At 44.3% G+C, this 21,201-nt stretch overlaps 1 protein-coding gene across 3 annotated transcripts; it reads left to right on the top strand.

Annotated features, from left to right (window-relative positions):
* The first annotated feature begins 3,169 nt into the window (after window positions 1-3,169).
* Window positions 3,170-20,546, top strand: ZNF821 (zinc finger protein 821). 3 transcript variants are annotated; one of them, XM_012660509.1, is made up of 8 exons: window positions 3,170-3,444; window positions 4,111-4,173; window positions 6,743-6,859; window positions 14,101-14,226; window positions 16,742-16,887; window positions 17,546-17,650; window positions 18,585-18,751; window positions 19,568-20,546. In XM_012660509.1, the coding sequence occupies exons 3-8, from the start codon at window positions 6,820-6,822 to the stop codon at window positions 20,220-20,222; spliced, it is 1,239 nt and encodes a 412-aa protein (XP_012515963.1). In that variant the 5' UTR covers window positions 3,170-3,444; window positions 4,111-4,173; window positions 6,743-6,819; the 3' UTR covers window positions 20,223-20,546. The 3 variants fall into 3 exon arrangements, with proteins under 3 accessions (XP_012515963.1, XP_012515964.1, XP_012515965.1); XM_012660510.1 differs by lacking the exon at window positions 14,101-14,226; XM_012660511.1 differs by lacking the exon at window positions 18,585-18,751 and having other exon boundaries at window positions 3,171-3,444.
* Window positions 20,547-21,201: the final 655 nt, after the last annotated feature.

The raw sequence follows: 21,201 nt of genomic DNA, 5'->3' as shown, positions 1-21,201 counted from the left end.
GTATTTTTGTACAGCCTCTCCAGATAAGAATGGTTTTTTAAATTATTAAAGAGTATTAAAAAAGGCCAGGCACGGTGCCTCACGTCTGTAATCCTAGCACTCTGGGAGGCCGAGGTGGGAGGTTTGCTTGAGGCCAGGAGTTGGAAACAAGCCTGAGCAAGAGCGAGACCCCATCTCTACAAAAAATAGAAAAATTAGCCGGGCGTGGTGGCACGCATCTGTAGTCCCAGTTACTTAGGAAGCTGAGGCAGGAGGATCACTTGAGCACAGGAGTTTGAGGTTGCAATGAACTAGGCTGATGCCACTGCACTGTAGCCAGGCAACAGAGCAAGACTCTGTCTCCAAAAGAAAAAAGAAATAAAAAGACAATAACAAATGTTGGCCAGGATGTAGAAAAATTGGAACTATCATACATTGCTGGTAGATATATAATATGGTGCAGCCACTTTGAAAAACAGTTTAGCAGTTCCTCAAAAAGTTGAACACAGTTACCATATGATGAAGCATTTCCACTCTTAAGTACATGTAATATATACTCAAGAGAATTAAAAACATATTTACACAAAAACTGTACACAAATGTTCATAGCGGCATTATTCATAATAGCCAAAAAGTGGAACCAAGCCAAATATCCATCAACAAATGAATGGATAAATAAAATGTGGTCTATCCATTCAACTGAAAATAATTTGGCCATACAAAGGAATGGCATACTGATACATGCTACAACGTGAATGAACTGGAAGAACATTATACTAAGTGAAAGAAGCCAGACAGAAAAGGTCCTGTATTGTATGATCTCATTTTTATATGAAATGTCCAGAATAGGCAAATCCATAGAGACAGAAAATAAGATTAGTGGTTGCCAGGAGCTGGGTGGGAAGAATAGGGAGTTACTGATAATGGTATGGGATTTTTGGGGGGAGTGATGAAAATGTTATGGAATTAGATAGTGGTGATGCTGTACAACCTTGTGAATATACTAAAAAACCACTGAATTGTACATTTTTAAAGTGTGAGTTTCATGGTATGTGAATTATACCTTAATAATTTTTTAAGTACAAGCTTCTTAAAATTTTCACACTATTACTTTTGGAATATAAAGCCCTAGCAAGATCATTGTAGGAGCTAATAAATATAAAATGGATTACAAAGATATTTCAAGGGGAAAGTTAATATAGTTGAAGTGACAAAATAATGGCCTAACTCTGTAAATAGATTGGGAAACTAGAAATAAAAGTGAAGCTGAAAGAAATGATGATTCATTAAAAAGTCTTCTCAATCTAGAACAAGTTTAGGTGAGAGCAGAGGAAATTCTTTTTTTTTTAAGAGATGGGTTGTCAATACATTGCACTTGAACTCCTGAGCTCAAGCAGCCCTCCTGCTTCAGCCTCCTGAGTAGCTAGGACTACAGGTCTCAGAGACATTTTTAGAGCAAAGGAAGGTTATAAGAATAGCCTTATTTCTCATTTGTATAATGGTATTTAAAAAAAGAAAGAATAGCATTATCATGATCTCATTTTATTTGCGGCTCAAGGAGACAGAACAAGCTTTCCAACTTTACACAGTAACTTAACAATAAGTCCAAGAAATTTCACTGGAGGCTAATTTTACCTGTTAGCTACTTCCCTGTTGAAAATGTCAACTAACTCTGAAGTGACATAACAAAGCCGTATTTGTATCCCTCAGTCTAAAATGATCAAGAATTACTGTTAAATATGAAAGCCAGTGTTTATTCCATCTTGCATTCTTACACAAAACAGTCTAAAAACTTGAGAGTTGGATGAGAATGTGCCATTTTCCGGCTACTTAGAGATTAAATTTTTAAATGAATTAAAATGTTTCCTGGACTGAAGTTAAATAATAATAATTCCTAGCTAAATATACCAATTATAATGAATGAATGAATGAGCTATTTATCACAGAATTGTGAAGGACCAAGATCCTTCAATATAGCGATTCTATCATATTAAACACAAGATGCAGACAATGACATCATCTTATTAAAGATTTGGGGGAAGGACAATTTGCAAGAATGCTTTATGCAAATACCAGGACTTGCCACTTTATCAGCCAGAGTAAGCATCCTCATTAGTTCTGCCTTTGTCGGGCCAGTAATCATAAGAAATATTTGCATATAGCTTTCAGAAATTCATTTTACTTAACTGGCATAACCCTATGAGAGTAGGGGTCAGGAATTATTACATCATTATCCATTTTACATGTTAGGAAACAAAGGCTCAGAATAGGGAAGTGACCTGCCCAAAGTCAACAGGCTAGTCTGTGGCAGAGCTGGGACTCAAAGCTGGATGTTCTGTTATTACCAGATCTCATCTTCTCTCCACTGCATTCCCTACTTCTTCAAGTAGGCGATGTCAGAGACTGGCTCAGGCATTCTACAAGAAGACGGAACGAGAGGAAGGAAGGCAACGGGGTAATAGTAGAGGGGGGCGATGCCAGGAGGAAGTGTTTATTAGGAGTCAGTCCGATCGCTCTCAATTGCCCCAAATGCCTTTTAAGTGGCAACAGTGCCACAAGGTTCCCTGCCCCGGGGTCTACAGCTACTATTCTAATTAGAATCATGTTAGAGAATTAAATGCCCAAAAGAAATCTCAAGATTTTTCCCCTCTGAGGTTCTGACAGCTGAACTTAGCCGCTCCCTCAAAGGCCCGTGGCCCCCCTGTCTGGTCACATTAAATGTCTCGGGAGCAAGGAATCGTGAGGCGTGGGGGCATGAAGAGAAGAAGGTCGGCGACGGTGGCGGGGAGTGGGGCTAAGCTGGGCTAAGGAGAGGGGGAGCCTGCGGCAGACCTGTGGTTGGGGGATGTGGGTTTTGTGGCTGAACTCGGTGGTGGGGGTAGGAAACCAGGATCAGGGCTGATGGTCAGGGCGGAATTTACGTGTCCAGGAAGGTTTGGGGGAGCTGAGGGGCTGAGAGGACCAGAGAAAGACCGAGGAGGGTGCGAGGCTGGTGGTCTGGGGGCCCTGGGATGCTGGCGCGGCCCCTCGCGAACGTCTGTGATTGGATGCTCCCTTAAGTCCCGCCTCCCAGGGCCCCCTCCCTCAAACCCCGCCCACAGAGCCAGGCGCGCGCCTGGGGAGCGGGGAGGGGGACCCGGCTGGAGAAGGTGGGAGGGGGAGAGGAGAGGCTCGTGCACGCGCCCCGCTCGCTGCGAGTGCACGAGCAGCGCGCTCCCGCGCCCGCGTCGCCATCTTTTTCCCCCTCCGTCTGTCTGTCTGCCGCTGGCTTTGTCCGTCTGCAGCGCCGCCCCTCGGCTCCCCGCCACCGGCTCGGCCTGGAGCCGCCCTCCGCCCGCCGGGGCCCAGTCCCGGAGAGCCCCGGCCCGGCCGGCCTGAGCTGCGGCCCGGGGCCCATTGTCCGGCGGTCCGTCTGTCCGGAGGCGGGGCCCAGGGACCCGGAGCGCAGCGGAGCCGAGGCGCTGGGTAAAAAGACCCCCGAGTCCTTCCTCCGGGGCCAGGCTGAGGATGGAGGGGCTCCTCGCCCCGCTGCGGGTCGCCGGCTGTCGGTCCTTTTGTCTGTCTGTGTCTGGGGAGGAGGCCGGGGGCCAGCTCCGGCCTGGGGGGCGGGGGCAGCCGAGGCTCACCCGCTCCCTGCGGTCCAGCCCCTTTCCCCCGGGCTTCCCACCAGCCGTTCCTCTTTTTGTCCCTCCGGCGGTCTCGGGCGCCAGGGGGTGGCGTTTGCGCCGCCACCGTCCCCGCGTGGGCCCCGGGCCGCGGGCACCGGCCTCGTCGGGCTCGGGCCGGGCGCAGCCGGGACGGCCCGGGCGTCTGACAGGCTGGGCTGGCGCGGGGGGAGGGGAGGATGGGCGTGGGAGTGCAGACGGGGGGCATCGGTCCCAGCGTCTCGGTCTCGCAGAAAAGCTTCTAAATTTAGATTTCGGAGAAGACCGTGTTGTCTAAGGGTTTGTCTGAGCCGCCTCGGAAGACCTCTGGCCCTTGTGTGGTAATTCCTGGGAATTTACCTGGGCTCGTGCTTGAAGAAGCTGAGGGAACATCTCGGCTGATTACACGCAGACCCAACCCAAGGGGCACAGGGTGAACGGCGAGGCGGCTAAGTGACCAGGTTTCTTGTCCTCTCCTTTCTGGCAGATACAAATCACTTGGATTCAGGCGAGTTTACTTTGCTCCGTGGGAACTGCACCAGAGCTGGAGGTGGGAACTCACCCTCTTTTCTTAAAGCTGGGATTTCACCCGTTTTTTCTTGCTAAAGTCTGTGGTGTGCCCTGGAAGCTGCAACCGAACACCTGTGGGAGAACAGAGGCGGTGTTCAGGGGAGGCCTTGCACCCTCCCAAGGACTCAACCTCGCTCTAAAGACGGACAGACCTGTCTTCCTTTTTAAATAGAATCCCTTCAGACCTGAGTCTCCTCATCTCATTTTTCTTTGGGATGATGATGATCAGGCAGCTGTCCATTTACATTTTTAGTTTGGTTTCAGATGTGGGCTTGGAAACTGAGGCAGTGCTAAAAGTAAAACGGAATGAGTGACTTTTACGACAATATGTCTATGAGTTTTGTTAGCTTTTACTGCCTATAAGACAGTTGTCCAGCCTCGGAGATCTTGCTCTGTGGTCAAGAGTGTCCTTTCAGTGCCATTTATTTATATATTTTCAAGAGCCCATGACCCTTTAGGCCTTTTTTGCGAGTGTTTTTGTTGTTGTTGTTTTGTTTTGAGGGAGGGAGCGATTTGCTTATTTTTCCCTTGATCCCTCAGGTGTGTGAAGTCCCATTGGGTACCATCTGGCCAGTTCCTCATTTGTCCACTAGGAGGATTAGGCGATGCAGCGGACACTGCGATTTAAACATGCACATGCTCATCTCTGTCTCAGACTTGTAGCTGTAGTATAAATGTCATCTCATCAAGATGATCTCAACAGAGCCTGATTCAAATTATTTGGCCTTCTTTCAGAATGGACTTTATAACCTTTATCTGACAATTTCAATTTCTGATATTGATGGGAGAAAATGTAAAGATTAGTCAAGATTCTATTTTTTTTATACAATAGAGAGGTTTATTTTAGAAAAATTAATAGACAACCTGCATTTCATTCAACTTTCTATGTTGTGATTCCACAGGCATATAGAAAAAGACCCAAAGTGTGAGATTCGTTCATTGCTTCCATTAATAAAATAACTACTTGATTAGAAAGAAATGATATACACAAACAAAACTTAGAACAGAGAACATATACCGTTAGCATTAGCGCTCAGTGTATTGCCCTCTAAATAGTTAAAATTTATTTTTATTGTATACATTTGGAGCTTTTGTTTGTTTTTCATTAAAAGTCTAAAAAAGAACTGTGTTTGATATGCAGATATGATAGAAGACTGCCTGAAAGCTGCTTCCTTTGCCACTTCCTGTGGAGGCCTGTCTTTGCCATTTGCGGTTTCTTTCTTCTTTTGGTAAGGGGAGGCAGGATCTGATTACAGGTTTGAGGTCCTTTCTAGCTACATAGAAGAGTTAGTTGGCATAAGAGGAGGTGAGTCTTCATTAACTGGAGTGCAAAGTACAGCTAGTAGTAGTCTCTCGTAACTCCTCTCAAGGCAATAAACTATAATTTTATATTTGCTTATTCAATATGAGTACAATTTGAGAAGGCAGGAACTGAACGAAAACTTAGAGAGTGACCAGATCCACATTCCTATCTTTGGCAGGAAAGAGAATCCATCTCTTTTTATTCTATATCTGTTTATTCATTCTGTCTTTCAAAGAAAATGTCACAGCTTCTGCTACTAATCCACTTCAGATTCTCTAACAATGCTTATGGCTGGGACAATCTTTCTTGTGGTTACCAGGAACCTCCAGGCTTAAGCATCTTTCTCCTTCTATATGGGGAGGGAGGGTGGAGATGCATGTCGCTACAGCACTTCTTGTTTGGGGAGCTTTTCTTTTTGTTCCTCCCACTGGTCTCTTTGCTACACAGTGGTTGGATTGAGAAGAGGCTCTAAAGTTATTAACTTTGACCACCTCTGTGGAACACGTGAGCAGGGCCAGCTTGGTGTTCCACACTAGGGTGCTGCATTAGTATTCAATGATGTGGATGGCATCTGGCTCTTCTGGTGAGAGCTCATCTTCAACATTTTAGGTTTGATTTGCTTTAGCGCCCTGTCATCCACACTGCCCAGCACTGTGTCTGCATATCACTAGATAAAGGCCTTTATTTCCCATGCTGTTTTCATGTACGGACGCCTAAGAGTTTTGAGACGTTTCCTGTCTCACAGGGATGTGTTACCTTTGTTACCTCTGGGCAAGGTAACTTCTTAAAAAACCATCTGGAGGCTCCCATTGGTGCAGACTGCAGGGCTTGACTTCCAGTGGGCCTGTGGTGTGAGCCACCACCCTCCTTGGCTTCCTTTTATAGTTCATGGGGTTATCCCTTTGAGCCCACAGTACTTCTAACCCTGGTTGCCTGAGTTTTGTTTTCTTTTCTACCCTGTGACCTTGATCGTGATCACTTACCAGTATTCTGGATTCCAAAGATGGATTTAGAGTGTAACTCTAAATCCTCTCTGAAGGAGTTCCCTCTTAAACTTCTCAGGATCTTGACATTGTGCTAGAGATTTCTTTTCTTTCTTTCTCTCTCTTTCTTTCGTTAGTTCAATTATTTATGACTGGTGAGTTTTATATGCTCAGGAGCTATTTTTAAAGTCTTTTTATCTTTTAATTTTGTATAATTTCTGGGAAAAATGGCAAGTGCTAACCATATCGTTTTCTTATTATAGGTTAGCACCTTGCAAGGAGGTAGTAACATATCCAGTCGTGAAACTGGGAAAGGCCAGAGCTCTCAGATCTGGGAAACATGTCCCGTCGGAAACAGACAAATCCAAACAAAGTTCACTGTGAGTATTGGGCTTTGTCTTCTGGAAGCTGGGAATGTTGAGGGTTGGAATGGAAGACTAACCTGAATTTAGGGTGAGAGACTCACACTAATTTGTGAAGAAGAAAGGATTATTAGTGTCAGATATGATGGATTTAAAGTGTATCTGGGCCGGGCACAGTGGCTCACACCTGTAATCTCAGTACTTTGGCAGGGCAAGGCGGGAGGATCACTTGAGCCCGGGAGTTCAAGACCAGCCTGGACAACATAGCAAGACCCTGTATCTATAAAAGATAGAAAAATTAGCTAGGTATGGTGGTGCATACCTGCAGTCCCAGCTACTCAGGAGGCTGAGCCAGGAGGATTGCTTGAGTTTGAGGATTCTGGAGTTTGAGGTTGCTGTGAGCTATGATTGTGCCACTGTGTTCTAGCCCGGGTGGCAGAGAAACACCCTGTCTCAAAAAAGTTAAGTGTGTCTGGTTGCTGGAGGAGGTGTTAGAAACCTGTCTTAGCTGTAGTGTGTACTTTATTTATCCTTAACATTCACATTAACAAACAGAGGATATCTCCTCTGTGCAAATCCTTGTGCTGTAAAACACAAGGCTATCAAGGCTGTAAAACAATATAAGATATATAAGACTGTAATGTAACCTTATATATATATATATATATATACACACACACACACACATATATAAATACAAGATAGTATATGCTAAGTACCAAATAAGGATGCTGCAGATTGTATGTACTATAGAAGTTAAGGGGAGGGAAATTAAGAAATCTCTGTGGACTAAGGTAGCAAGGGGAATGCTTGATGGAAGAGGCCCTAGTGGACCATGCACTTGAACTGAGCCTTAGAGGTAGAAAGTGGATTTGAAACAAAAAGAGAAAGGGAGAGGGAGAATCAGGAAGGGAAAGTGATGTGAGCAAAGAGGGAATGCACATATGTTCAGAGAATGAGGAGTCTTTGTATGAAGCAGAAGTTTCATTTGTCCAGAAGTCATAGGTTGGAGATGTTTAACTCTACATTGTGGAAGCCTGAATGCAGGTCAAGTTCAAACTTCATTCTGTAGGCTGTAGGGAACTACTGAAGATGTGTAAGCAGAGAGAGTGGAGTGACATTTAAGCATGCATTGTTTTGGTACTATATAGCACTGTGTGGGATGGATCACATGAGGGAGAGACTAGAAACCGGAAGACCAGGTGTGCACTATTGCCTTGCATTATTTCTCAACAGTTTCATATGTATATTTTATTTTAGTAATTACATTGTAGGGCTGGGTGGCTTACGCCTATAATCCCAAGACATTGGGAGGCCAAGGCAGGAGGATTGCTTGAGACCAGGAGGATTGCTTGAGGCCAGGAGTTTGAGACCAGCCTGGGTAACATAGCAAGACTCTGACTCTACTACAAAAAATTTAAAAATTACCAGGCATGGTGTCACATGCCTACAGTCCTAGCTACTCAGGAGGCTTAGATGGGAGGATTGCTTGAGCCCAGGAGTTCAAGGTTACAGTGAACTATGATCAGGCCACCGCACTCCAGCCTGGGTGACAGAGTAAGAACTTGCTCTAAAAATTAATCATAATAATAATTACATTGTAAACTTCTACAGGACAGAGACTATGTGCCATATATATTTCCTTATATGTCCCTCTCTACTTCCAGCACTGCTTATAGAGGGTGTTCAAAAAGTGCCTTTTCAAATTAACATTAATATCTCTGCAGATTTGAGATAATTAGCCATTTTCCTATGCTCTGGGGAGATAAGCCTTGCCCAAATGTTCATAAAAAACAAATAGCTTCCTATTATTATGGAGGACTGATTGAGTAAAGTGCAACAACATTTGAAGAGAATTCAGAGGCGTAACATATGAAAGGGTTTTTTTAAATGCAAAAAATCTACATTTGGGAGGCTAGATGAGTCAAAGAGTTAAGACAAGAAAATTAAAATTCATTAAAAATATACTGTAAGCCAGGCACTATGTACTTTATCTTACCTTATTGGGTAATTTCAAGAGTAGGAGAGAAAGTAGTATGAGCAGAACATTTCAGAGGATTTTGACATCTTCTAGATTAATGAGATTAGGGTAGCAAACCTCCATATACAATTCATTCTTCTATTTAAGTCCTGGAAAGGTTGGGTAAGAGGGAACCAGTTAGATGCTTTTAGGAGTGTATTCTGGAACAGGTGGATGTGCACGGCTACTTAATATAAAGGTGAGTGGTTTAGGAAGGATTTGGAAATTGCTGCTAAAACAGTAAAATGCAATGGGCCTGAAGTGAACATTGTCAAGGGAGATAAAATGTAGTATCTCTCGCATAGGTGATCCAACACAAGAGTTCAGGAGGATTGTTTTCTCCTCTCTGGTTGAAGATGAGTATTGATAAAAGACACAAATGTGACCCCACGAAGGCAGGGCAGGAAGGGTTCTCTTAGTAGAGAAGATGGGTTCACAAATAAGGCAATTATAGGAGTTGAATGTTTGCTTATAAAAGCCACCTGTCCAAAGAGACTGGTTAGATTTCAGGGAGGTAGCCGGTGGGGTGATGGCATCATTGTAGTAAAGCCAGGGAGCCAGTAAAGGCTTGTGTGTCCTGTGCCTGTTCACATAGCATATATCCATCAGTTGTATCTCCTTCCCCCATAGTCAGTCGAAGGCAAGACGAGCCGGCATTGGAGTTGGAAAACAGATGGACAAACAGGCCATGGAGATGGGGAGACTATGACACAGCCACAGTTGCAGAAATGCAGTTACCAGAGTCAAGGGGGTGAACGCTGTATTGTGGTAGAGTGGGTGGGACTTTGCTGGCCCCTCAGTGGTGGCCATTAAGAGGGCCTTTACTGTGGGGCTGTGAATACAAACGTTCGGCTACAAGTAAAGAGCAGGCCGCCAGGGAGGAGCTGTTTTCAGTGATGCATTTGGGCAGAGAGCTGTGAAGTCTTCTTAGGAGATGACTAAACTTGACCAAAGAAGAAAAGGCACTGAGATTTGCTGGTTTCTGAAGATCTATTTATTAGGGTACTGAAGCTGACCCTACCCCTTTTGAAAGGTCATCTTTTCATTGTGCATGACAACAGTGGCAAGTAGACATAGGTAATTTTAGTTTCCTATCACCTTGCAGTGAAATGGAACCAACCAAATGTATTGAATTTAATGCTGCTTGTCTATTTAAAGTAAATGGAATGGACTCAAGGTCTGGGAGGCAGGAGAGTCTGCAGAAGCTTTGCTTAAATGTCAAAGCCAATCAACACATGAGCAGAGTGATGGCTGAGCTTCACTGGAGCTGCTTTCTGGGAAGAAGAAGAGGATAATTGTGTGGCATGAACCTAAAGGCCCGCCTAAAAGGATATATTAAGAATCCCCCTCTTGTAGCCCAGCAGCAGTTGTCAGATCCTCTGTAGAAACCAATGGGCAGGCTGCTTTGGCACTTACTTGGTTTTCCTAAGGACTGTTTTTGTATCTAAATTACTGGTATGATCCTTTTGTCAGAAACATCTAGACAGACGCTTGTGTTTTGCCCACTTCACTTCATTAATAGACTCGATGCAGAGCTTTTGGAATAAAAGCCCAGAATTGTTGTTAGTCATAGAGAAACTGCTGATGGCTGAGTTTCTATTTTAGACCTCCTCCCCTACCTCCTTCCCCATCTCGGTCTCTTCTGAGAACAGATTTCTGTCAACTGTTTGTAGAGAGGTTGAAAATACAGTCCCTTGCACATTTTCATTGAGTGTGTTTGAACCAAGTAAACCACTAAGAAAAGGAAAATCTCTTTTTCTTGAGAGATTCTTGCTTTCAGATTGCAAAATACGTGAGCAACTAAAAACCTTCAGCTTCAACTAAAAGCTTCTCACAGAGGAGGAATAAACATCGTTAAAGTCCTTTCTCTTCTAAAAAGCACAACTTGTTTTGTCTTCTTTCATTCTGTTAACATCCTTGTGAGGTAAATGGCTGTGTTCCCAACATGTGATAGCACCTTGGGTTACAGAGACTGTCAGCTAGAAATGGAATCCTAAGCTTCTCACTCCCAATACTAGCTCGTTTTTTCTGAATTCAACATCTGCTCTCTTAGAGAGTTTGTTTCAACTGCTTTACTTTGCAGTCAGCTTGAAATTGCTTTTATTTAACTACACCAAGGACCCAAGAAAGACAATTGTAAAATCTTTGCCTTTCTAATACCTTTCATCTCAGTCTTCTCATCTGTTCTTCAAACTTGCTTGCATGGCCTTATTCTTATTTAGTCTAAAACACCTTAGTCAAGTCAGACAAACAGTATTTTCCTGATTCTATACCACAAAAAGGAGACTGGGCTCCTTGCTTTTTATTGTAAAGCTGAGATGATTCTTTCTGAACTGCTAATAGGCAAATAAATATCCATATTAAATAAGATAGCCACCCTACATTAATATCTAGGGGCCAGAGAATTTGTTTTAACCTATTCCAACAGTCTCAAGATAGAACGAAATAATAATGGTACATTTTAAAAACAGTTAATTCTATAACGTCTTAACCATTGGTATCTCTGTGGATCATATTACACGTGAGTTAACATGGCATACTTTTAGCAAGTCTCACTACCTTATCATGAAAGGATAATTCTGGACAATCAGATTTGGAGATTAGGTAAATAATAACTACAGAAGATCATTCACATATCTTTTCTTAGGAGGTCTGCTAAAACTGCTTCTTTTTTATGGTTTTTATATATTTTGCTTTATGGTGATATTTAAAATAGGAATAGCACTGAGGAATACAGTTTACCTCAGTCTTTTTTCCAACTCAGGAATAAAATAAAATATAAGAACACAGCTTTTCTTCCCAAACTGCCAAAAAGCAATGACAGAATTAATTTATCCCAGTTATCCTAGGTGGGATTGCCAGCGAGAGTCTTAGATAGGGAAATCACATTGAACAGACTCCTCTCTGTTCTTCGAAGGCCCAGATATTTAGACAACATCAATAGACAAAAATAAATTTTGAGCTCAAGTTGATGGAGACTAAACTGAATTACTGGCTCATCTTGAAATGTCTTTCTATTAATCCAATGATGATTCCCTATTAAGAAAGGGAAAAAAATTATTTATTCTTAGTATGTTATAAACCTAGCTGGCTTCTGGCTAGGTTTCGTTAGAGACCAGAAGTGTCACTGATGAGAATGGTCTGCCCCTTGATAATTCTATGCTAGTGCACAACTTGTTCCTTAGTACCATGTCTACCTATGCCCCCGGGTCTGAAAACATGTACCTACCCAGAACAATTCAGTAACCATTCCAGTTGGCCATGGTCTTGTGGTTGCAGTGTAACCAACATGGAGGAATCAAATATTTTACATCTGCAAAAAGGGAAGAGGAAGCACTCTAACACAGAATTCATTTTCTGCTTTCTCTTGCAGTAATTTATATCCAATGTGTCATCTTAGATATTGTGAAGATGGACTTAAAGCAGCTTATTTTTCCTTTTCTTGAGGGCTATGTAGCTAGGAGTACACTTTAACACGAACCACCTCCATTCCCACCCACAGTATGAGTCATAATAGCCATAATGTTAGTTACTCTAAACCAGGCCTGGTAGCTCATGACATGGTATCAGAAATATCATTTTTCCTCTTGTCATTTACTGGCCCTGAGAACATTATTTTGCTATTTGAGTTATATGTATCAGTTTCTCATGGTAGGAAGATAACGCTAACACTAGGATCAGAGCCATTCTCACCCAAAGATAAGCCTTTGTTTTCAGCAAAACCACTCTGATAAGCCTTCTAACCTTCTACTTACATCTCTACCAGAAAGTAGTTTAAAAATATGGACATTAGAGTTGGACAGACCTGGGTTTGTATACCTGATTCCACCACTGACCTTAGTTTTCTCCTCAGTAAAAGATAAATAGTAGGGTCGGGGCTGGGGCAAAAAAACCCCCAAACATATATAGTAATACCTAACAGAGTTTTGCAGAGAATTAGTAATAGTAATACCTAACAGAGTTTTATAGAGAATTAAGATAACAACTATAAAGCATTTAACATAGAGCCTGGAAGTTGCAAGTGTCAAATAGTAATTATTATTAGTGTCTAGCACTTACCATATAGTAGTAAGTGCTCAATGAATATTTGCTGAACCAATGAGTAAGTGAATCACATAAAGCCTATTCTTTATCAGTTCTTTTGCTGCCCAAGGACTAGTAGTGGAGGTCAGCTTACTAGTTCGTTCCTCCCACATCTTTGTATCCTGTCTCAGAACCAGAGCATGTTTACTTTCCTTTCTCTCTTCTGTAAGAAAGGGCCCGATCTATTGTCAAACATTTCACTACGGCTTTTTATTATTCCCTGTTGCTGGGTGAGTGGGGACTGTAGTTCCCATTCTGACTGAGATAATAGAAACCTCAAGAAACCCAACCCTCTTTTCTTCTTATGCCTGGTCTCCTGGAAATAAAAGAACACCTTAGTGTTAACTCTTCAACAACCATATAGATTCTAGGCAGAGTTCATCATAAGTAAATGCAAAATCAAGGATGGGTCCAGGGCTTTTGCATACTTCATACAAAAGAAAAAAAAGAGACCATATTGGACCAAGGAGACTAGATACATATTATTTGTTGAAAATTGGTGTGTTTCAGGAAGGAACAGAAAATGAATTCATATATTATCTGTTCTTGTAGACCATTGTTCAACCAGTTGTTGATTTACTCATGGCTAATTCTGATGTCTATCATCAGAAAGAAAGTCAAGGAAGAGCTTCCAGAGCATGTCTTGGAAGGAGAGTGGATGAAAGATAGGATTAGAGATTGTTATTTAGAAGGATTATTTGAAGCGCTGTTTGCAGTCAGAGATAGAGACACCGAGTCAGGACGGTAACGCTATGTTAAGGTGCAGAGATTTTGCCCAGATTTGTTGCCCTATCTTCATCCCATCACATTGCCTCTTGCTTCTGTCTCCCCAATGCTGATGGAAGGTTGTAAATGGAAATGAGATTCTGCATTTAAATTTGTGAAGTAGCAATTGATCACCTTTTGAAAGAAGTCAAGACTAGAAGGATTTAAGAGAGGCAAGCAATGCTTTCTAGAGCATCTGGCTTACTGCCCAGGAAGAGCAGCTACGCCCAGAAGCTGTTGGAGGCAGCAAGTTGACTTGGAGATGAATGACCCCACCACAGGGTATCTATCTGCCTGTCTCCTACCTTTGAATGGTCTGACCTTCCAACCAGCTTGCCTGGGGATGTGCTGCCCAGCTGGTGGCCTGACTATTTTTCCTTGTGACCACCAGGGGATCAAGTATTTGCTGGGCTAGAAGAGCAAGCCCGCCAGGCGATGATGAAAACTGATTTTCCTGGAGACCTTGGCAGTCAGCGACAAGCTATCCAACAACTAAGAGATCAGGACTCCAGTAGCAGTGAGTTCTGCACCTTCTGGTAATGACTCAGGGCAATGGGAGAAGAATTATCAGAGTGTGTGTGCTCTGGGGATTGTGCATGGTGGTTGGGAGGAAGACATAAAAAAGATATGTGGATCCTTAGTGTCCCCAAGTGTGTTCTAAAGTGTGTGGGCATATGCTTATCTAGAGAGAGAGGACAGGTTTAGCATTATGTTTTTTAATTCATGGACTATAGTATTTGGTGCAATGCCATACACAGATAGGTTTGTTGGTTCTGATAGATAGGGACAAATTAATGCTCAAGCAGCCCCTGGGTTAGGCCCAATGAAAAGAAAAAAAATCCCTGTCTCCTAGGGTCCGTTTATTTGTAATTAATAAAACATAAGGGTGGCATTAATGAATTCTTGCTTGAGGGAGAAGTTTTAATGTTACAGAAGAAGATTCACTTGGTGATGAGATTATGCAGCATATAAAATGCTAAAGTCAAGGTCTTCCCACACTAGTACCCTAAGTAGATTCCTGTGCTTAAGAGACAGAAAAGACAGTGGCTGTTCACAAGTTGAGCCTCATGAATTGTCTGTCTTATGACCTGCCTGAACAAACATGTTTTGAGATGTCTTATTTCCTAGGAAGATTTCCACACTTCCCTGATCTCATCCATATGATATTGGTTAGTATAAGTGTCAATTCAGAGTGACATTTCTGATTTTTCTCCACATTTGAGGGGTGAGAACAAAGAGAGAGTTATGTAACCTTCTTGGAACTTGTTTCCACCCAAACTAGTAATTAAGCAACATCAACAACAAAAATTAATTTGGTAACTGATTTGTCAGGTACAGAAAAATGAACCCAAAAAGTTCTAGAAAACCTATAGGAGCCACCAGTTTCTTGAGTAATAGGAATAGCGACATCTGCAAATGTCTAATAGGTTTCCATTCTAGAACAGATGCATCATCTCTGTAGACAGCAGACCTGTTTTTTAAATCTTTCTAGTAGAGAGATATATTTGGATTATTGAGACATGACAAAAATGTGTTTGATACATTGTATTAGATTAAATTTACAAGTATTCCAAAATAGAAGCTGATGATCTAATCTGCGCCAATCCTTTGTTACTGAGGTGGATTCAAATGAAAGCAGTTCTGGGCTGGGGAATAAGGCATACATACCATAGATCTTTCCAGGGCCCAAATCTAGTCCACCAACCAACTGGAGTATCTAATACAGACAGGTAACTACTAGCAGATGATTTGGTTAGACTTTCTCATGAAGAAAGGGAACAGAACCAGTTTCGCCCAGTAAGAAAGGAAACGTAATAATGGGTGTTGCTCACATACTGGTGGATTTAGAAGTTATGCAAGGGATAGGAGAGAGAAGGTAAGCAGCACTGTTAGCTAGGAAATCTTAGTCTCACACAGGTGGCCTGGTGACATTCTACCCTGTATCCCTTTCTCACTCACATCAGGCACGGAAGTCCAGGATCTAAGTGGGTCTAGGAAGGGGCTGGAGCCTGACAGCTTCCCTAGGTTTGGCTTCCTCTTGTGATCTTCAAGGTACTAGCACTTTTTTTTCCTTTCAGGAAGAACTCCCCTTGTTATTTTTTTCATCTTTTTTTTCTCTATTTTATAAGTAATAGAGAAGAAAAATCAGTTCCCACAAACCTTGCAGATTCCCTAGCCACAGGCAGACCTCCCCAACCTGCCCCACAAACTAAAACAAACTCAATTCTTACTTCAGTCGCAAGAAATTACATTTCATCCTAAAAGTGAAGAACGGCCTGTTCCTTCTACTTAATGCATTCAGTTACCCATCAGATAATCCAAAGAACCTACAGAAACAACGGACTTTCTTAGCTTAGAATGCGATCACTAGTAGAGAAGAACAGTGAGTCGCATACCACTGTAGACTGCCTGAGGTTGTGCTTGCTAATTTTTCCACTGTGATGAACAACTCTTTCCTATAAAGTGACATCATTTTTAACTAATTTACTACTGCTTCCTTTACTGATAAGAGGGACAAGAAACTTGCCGGTGCTTCTGTAAGTGTGCCTTGGGGTTTGTTGGGAACAAACCGATTAGTTGGGCTCAGAGTAAAATAGTATAGTGACACCATGGAAAAATTCTGCAGGGGGAGAAAAGTTAGTCATAAAATCAGAAGTGCTGGTAAGTCAGAGGTGGCGTGCTATGAGAATGAGCTTGGTGTGAGGTGCTTGGGGAGGTGTGATTTGAAGTGTGAGATATTTGAGAGCCATGCATAGGAAGGACCATTTTTATGAAATGTAGAGGGCCCAATAACCATTTTCCAATGCAGTTTTGCCTCAGATTTTCTCTTTAGTGCATCTATGGCATAATAAATAACAGCTATAGCTGGTTTCCACTTGACATGGATATGTGCCCAACTAAGCACTGATATCAAATATATTATGAGAGATCTGAAAATGTTTTTCTATTATAGCTGCAAACTCTAGGGTGGATAGAAGCTCAGGACGTATTCATGCCAAAATCAGAACAAGTGACCAATTTGTGTGTTTCAGGTGACAGTGAGGGTGATGAAGAGGAGACCACACAGGATGAAGTCTCTTCCCACACGTCAGAGGAAGATGGAGGGGTGGTCAAAGTGGAAAAAGAGTTAGAAAGCGCAGAGCAGCCTGTTGGTGGGAACGAAGTGGTAGAGCATGAGGCAAGTGACAGATGGCTCCTGAGTCCGGGAACGCCCTGCCCTGATGCTTCTCACCCTGTGAACAGTCCTACCTCTGACAGTCTCCCGGGCCTGAGCCCGAGGCCGCTTCCTTTGCAGCAGCAGAACTCACACCTCACGCACACAGTTCCTGTCACGCCAGCTTTCTTTTCCACCCACGTATCACCGCGCCCCCGTGCAGCCTTCCTCCTAACAATCCCCATTTCTTCCAGGCAGAATAGCCACCTTTGCAAAATGGAACGCTTACTTCCCAAGGTGTACTCTTGAATATGCTTACAAAGTCAAGTCCAAGTGTTACCTGCAGGGCCACCCTCTCACTAAATCGTATTCCCGTAAGGAGCGTGACAGGAGGGAAGCTAGCTAATCCTTTCTCTGCAGAGTTTACCTTAAGGGAAGAAACAGATCATTTCTCTCTGGGGCAATCCTGTGTCCTCATGGCTGGAAGCCCTGGAGAAAATAAAGACGGGAACAAATTTAGTTCCCTTTCAACTATTACTTTGTCCCACCATGAGAAGCTAAGAATGTGACATGTGATAGCAGATTGGGCTCCTTTTAACAGGATCCCCTGTTTAAAAGGCAGGGGAGGGCAGTGAAGAGACTAGTGAGAGTACTAATGAGTTGCTGCTCTGTTGAATCGCAGGTCGCAGAGAATCTGAATTCTGACCCCTTGCTTGAACTCTGCCAGTGTCCCCTTTGCCAGCTGGACTGCGGGAGTCGGGAGCAGCTGATCGCTCACGTGTACCAGGTGTGGTGTGGGGGGCCGTGTGCACTGGCAGCTTGTTTGTAGCCTGGACCCTGCCTGGGCCTCAGGCTCCTGAGGAATCTTGGGTCGTCGCTTCCATTAAGATTCCACTCCAGTCCTCTAAGCATTTTAGAGAATCAGGGGGATATGTTGTATAAATACATTCTGGGTTCCCAGGCAGACACACTGTGAAAATTAAGTATCATTGTGTTTTTCAAAATTATTAATACGTATTTTAAACAGTGAAATAGAAACTAACATCTATTAATAATGAGGACTTTGTTTTAAAGAAAAACATTAGTTAACATAAATGTTTCTGAAATACCAATGAAGTTAGTATAAACAAGAAGACCAGAATCAGACTTTTGTGTCTGATTTTACCATGGTCCATTTGCAGAGCACCTGTGTCTTGTGATCTTAGTGACAAGGCATTAGCACACATGCCAGCCTGGGTTGTACCATGAAGACACTTGGTTCGTGAGAAGTATTTCTTTGGAAGACTGTCTTAAAAAGATCGAGGACAGGCAGAATATAAATACCTGTCGCATACCAGTATTCCCAGCCAGCTTCTAGATTGGCCTTTATCACTCCCTTAACACGTACTCATACCTGCACAGTGAACTAGGGAGACAGGGAGAAATAATCCTGAGCCTCTGAAGAGGGCTCTGGCGCCCCACTGTTCCTCGAGCCAGCCACGTTTCCCAGAATGTAGTCAGAGCTCAACTAATGAAATCTGAGCAATGGTCTGAATGGCCAGGCCCTTCTGAAGGCCCACTAACCCGGAAACTGTGAACTTTCCAGGGGCCAGAGAGAATAATTGCAAGTGCCTTGTTCCCAGACTGAGGAAAGGGGACATTTCCTAGAAAGTAGTTTCTAAGTGGATGCAGATTGTCCTGGAAGCAGTGCAAGACTGACAGATTAAGGCTTTGTTTTACAGCACACTGCAGCAGTGGTGAGTGCCAAGAGCTACATGTGTCCCGTCTGTGGCCGGGCTCTTAGCTCCCCGGGGTCACTGGGTCGCCACCTCCTAATCCACTCGGAGGACCAGCGTTCTAACTGTGCTGTGTGTGGAGCCCGTTTCACCAGCCATGCCACTTTTAACAGGTTAGCCGGGCGCCTACTCTTGTTGTGCTGGGAGCAAATTACTGGGTGTGGGTTCTGCTTTCCCAAGTCAAAGGGAAGGCAACAGACAGGTAATGCGTAGGCAGCTGACTCATGACTATTTGGAAATACAAGTAAGAGGCAAAGAAAGATGCCTTTTTCGTTAGCTATCCCCAAAGGGAAATGAATTCCCATTTCTTTTCCCATCAGAATAATATTTTCAACTAGGAAGAGATGTAGGGAAGTCTAAGGACATTCATGAGGAAGCATAGAGAAAGAAGTTACAGGGTTCTGAGAGGACCCCGGCATGAGGACATGGTCTCCACTGTTTCCTAGGAAGACTGGAACTATGTGAACAGTGTGTCCTCATCCCGTCTGCCTACTATACAGCGCAGACTCTGCCTTTGCACTGCAGGCGGTGCCAGGAGAGGAGGTGGGTCAGTGGTGTACGCCTTCACTAAAGGCGGTCTCCACCTCCAGGAGCCGCCGTTCCCACAGTGGGACTGGCGCTGCACAGCCTTTCCAAACACCGTCCTTCCAGCTTGAATGAAAACTCCACACTGTAAGGGCTCCTCTGATTTCTGGTTCATTGTGGCATTTGGCTCAGTCATTAACTCCAGGGGGGCTTTAAGGCTTGGTAGACGCTCTAGCCCACGGAGGATAACGGGTGGAGAGGTAGAAGAGGTCTGCCAGTCATTCAAACTGACCTCTAGCGGTGAACTCGAAGCAACTGGTCTGGTAGGCCAGGAGTAAGCCAGGGCTGAATATCTGAGCCTTGCTAGAAGAAAACACTAACCATCCCAAATTTTTGCATTCCAGCGAGAAACTTCCTGAAGTACTTAATATGGAATCCCTACCCCCAGCCCACAATGAGGGCCCCTCCAGTGCCGAGGGGAAGGACATTGCCTTCAGTCCTCCAGTGTACCCTGCTGGAATTCTGCTTGTGTGCAACAACTGTGCTGCCTACCGGAAGCTACTGGAAGCCCAGACCCCCAGCGTACGCAAGTGGGCCCTACGTCGACAGAATGAGCCTTTGGAAGTACGGCTGCAGCGGCTGGAACGAGAGCGCACGGCCAAGAAGAGCCGGCGGGACAAAGAGACCCCCGAGGAGCGGGAGGTGAGGCGCATGAGGGACCGTGAAGCCAAGCGCTTGCAGCGCATGCAGGAGACAGACGAGCAGCGGGCACGCAGGCTGCAGCGGGATCGGGAGGCCATGAGGCTGAAGCGGGCCAACGAGACCCCAGAGAAGCGGCAGGCCCGACTCATCCGAGAGCGGGAGGCCAAGCGGCTCAAGAGGAGGCTGGAGAAAATGGACATGATGTTGCGAGCTCAGTTTGGCCAGGACCCTTCTGCCATGGCAGCCTTGGCAGCTGAAATGAACTTCTTCCAGCTACCTGTAAGTGGGGTGGAGTTGGACAGCCAGCTTCTGGGCAAGATGGCCTTCGAAGAGCAGAACAGCAGCTCTCTGCACTGAACCACGCTCTCCTGCCTGCCCCCCTGCCCGCCCACCAACCCAGGCCCACAAGGACCAGTGCTGCCGCCACCCATAAGGCCCTGTCCTGCGGCCAGAGGCAGGCCCGGGTGTGTTGCAGGTGGACCTGTGCACCCCTTGCATGTGGGAGCAGGATGATGAACGAGGTCAGGAGGAACCTGGCTCTGGGCAGCTCCGGACAGGGAGCAGGTACTCCAGAGCACGGGACTTCCCAGCCCACTGCTGCAGGCCATGCTCATAGGACCATGGGGCCCCAGTGTGGCCCACGAAGTTGTGAGGGCAAATAAATTAATTTTATCTTTACTGGCCCTTTCCTGCTTTTCTCTCAGTTTCATTCAAGCAAATAATGTGATCTAGGAGAGACCTGGGTACGAGTTTTCAGGCAGCAACTTCTGGTGTTTGCCCTTTTCTGAGGGAGGGTGCTCCTCAACTTAGGCTGTCCAAGCAGAGGTCCCTTATTTGGGCCTTTACAAGTTGACGAGGAAGAACTGACATCGAAGGAAGAACTGATGCCGACTTTGTGAGGATCCATTCCCACAACCATAATGGAGAGCTCCACCGTCCCAAGGGCTATTTAAACCTAGCTTGCCTTTTCCAAACTCGGAAGTAGTAGAGGCCTTCCCTCATAACTGGCATTTTCTAGACTGTGCAGTACTTTGAACCAGGTGCAGGTGACTTTTCCTAGCAATATTGTTTGTTGAACATTTAAAATTCTATCTCAAATGAAAGTCTGCCGCACCTAGGAATATGTTCATAGCAATGGCTGCAACATTAAGGTCCATAGCACCAAGGAACTCATGTGTGAGAGAAGAGGTAATCCATGTTTTCATTTATTTCCCAGAGCCAAGGTAGGATAATAAAACCCACTGGGGAAACTGCAGTAGTAAGGTGATGAGAGAGATCAAGGCAATAGTGGTGAAGGCTAGAGCAAAATGATTACTCTAGCACTTTGTATGGCTGC

The sequence above is a fragment of the Propithecus coquereli genome, unplaced genomic scaffold (genome assembly GCF_000956105.1).
Source record: "Propithecus coquereli isolate 6110/MARCELLA unplaced genomic scaffold, Pcoq_1.0 Scaffold67, whole genome shotgun sequence".
Taxonomy (NCBI): domain Eukaryota; kingdom Metazoa; phylum Chordata; class Mammalia; order Primates; family Indriidae; genus Propithecus; species Propithecus coquereli.
This window is presented reverse-complemented; position numbering and strand designations above follow the sequence as displayed.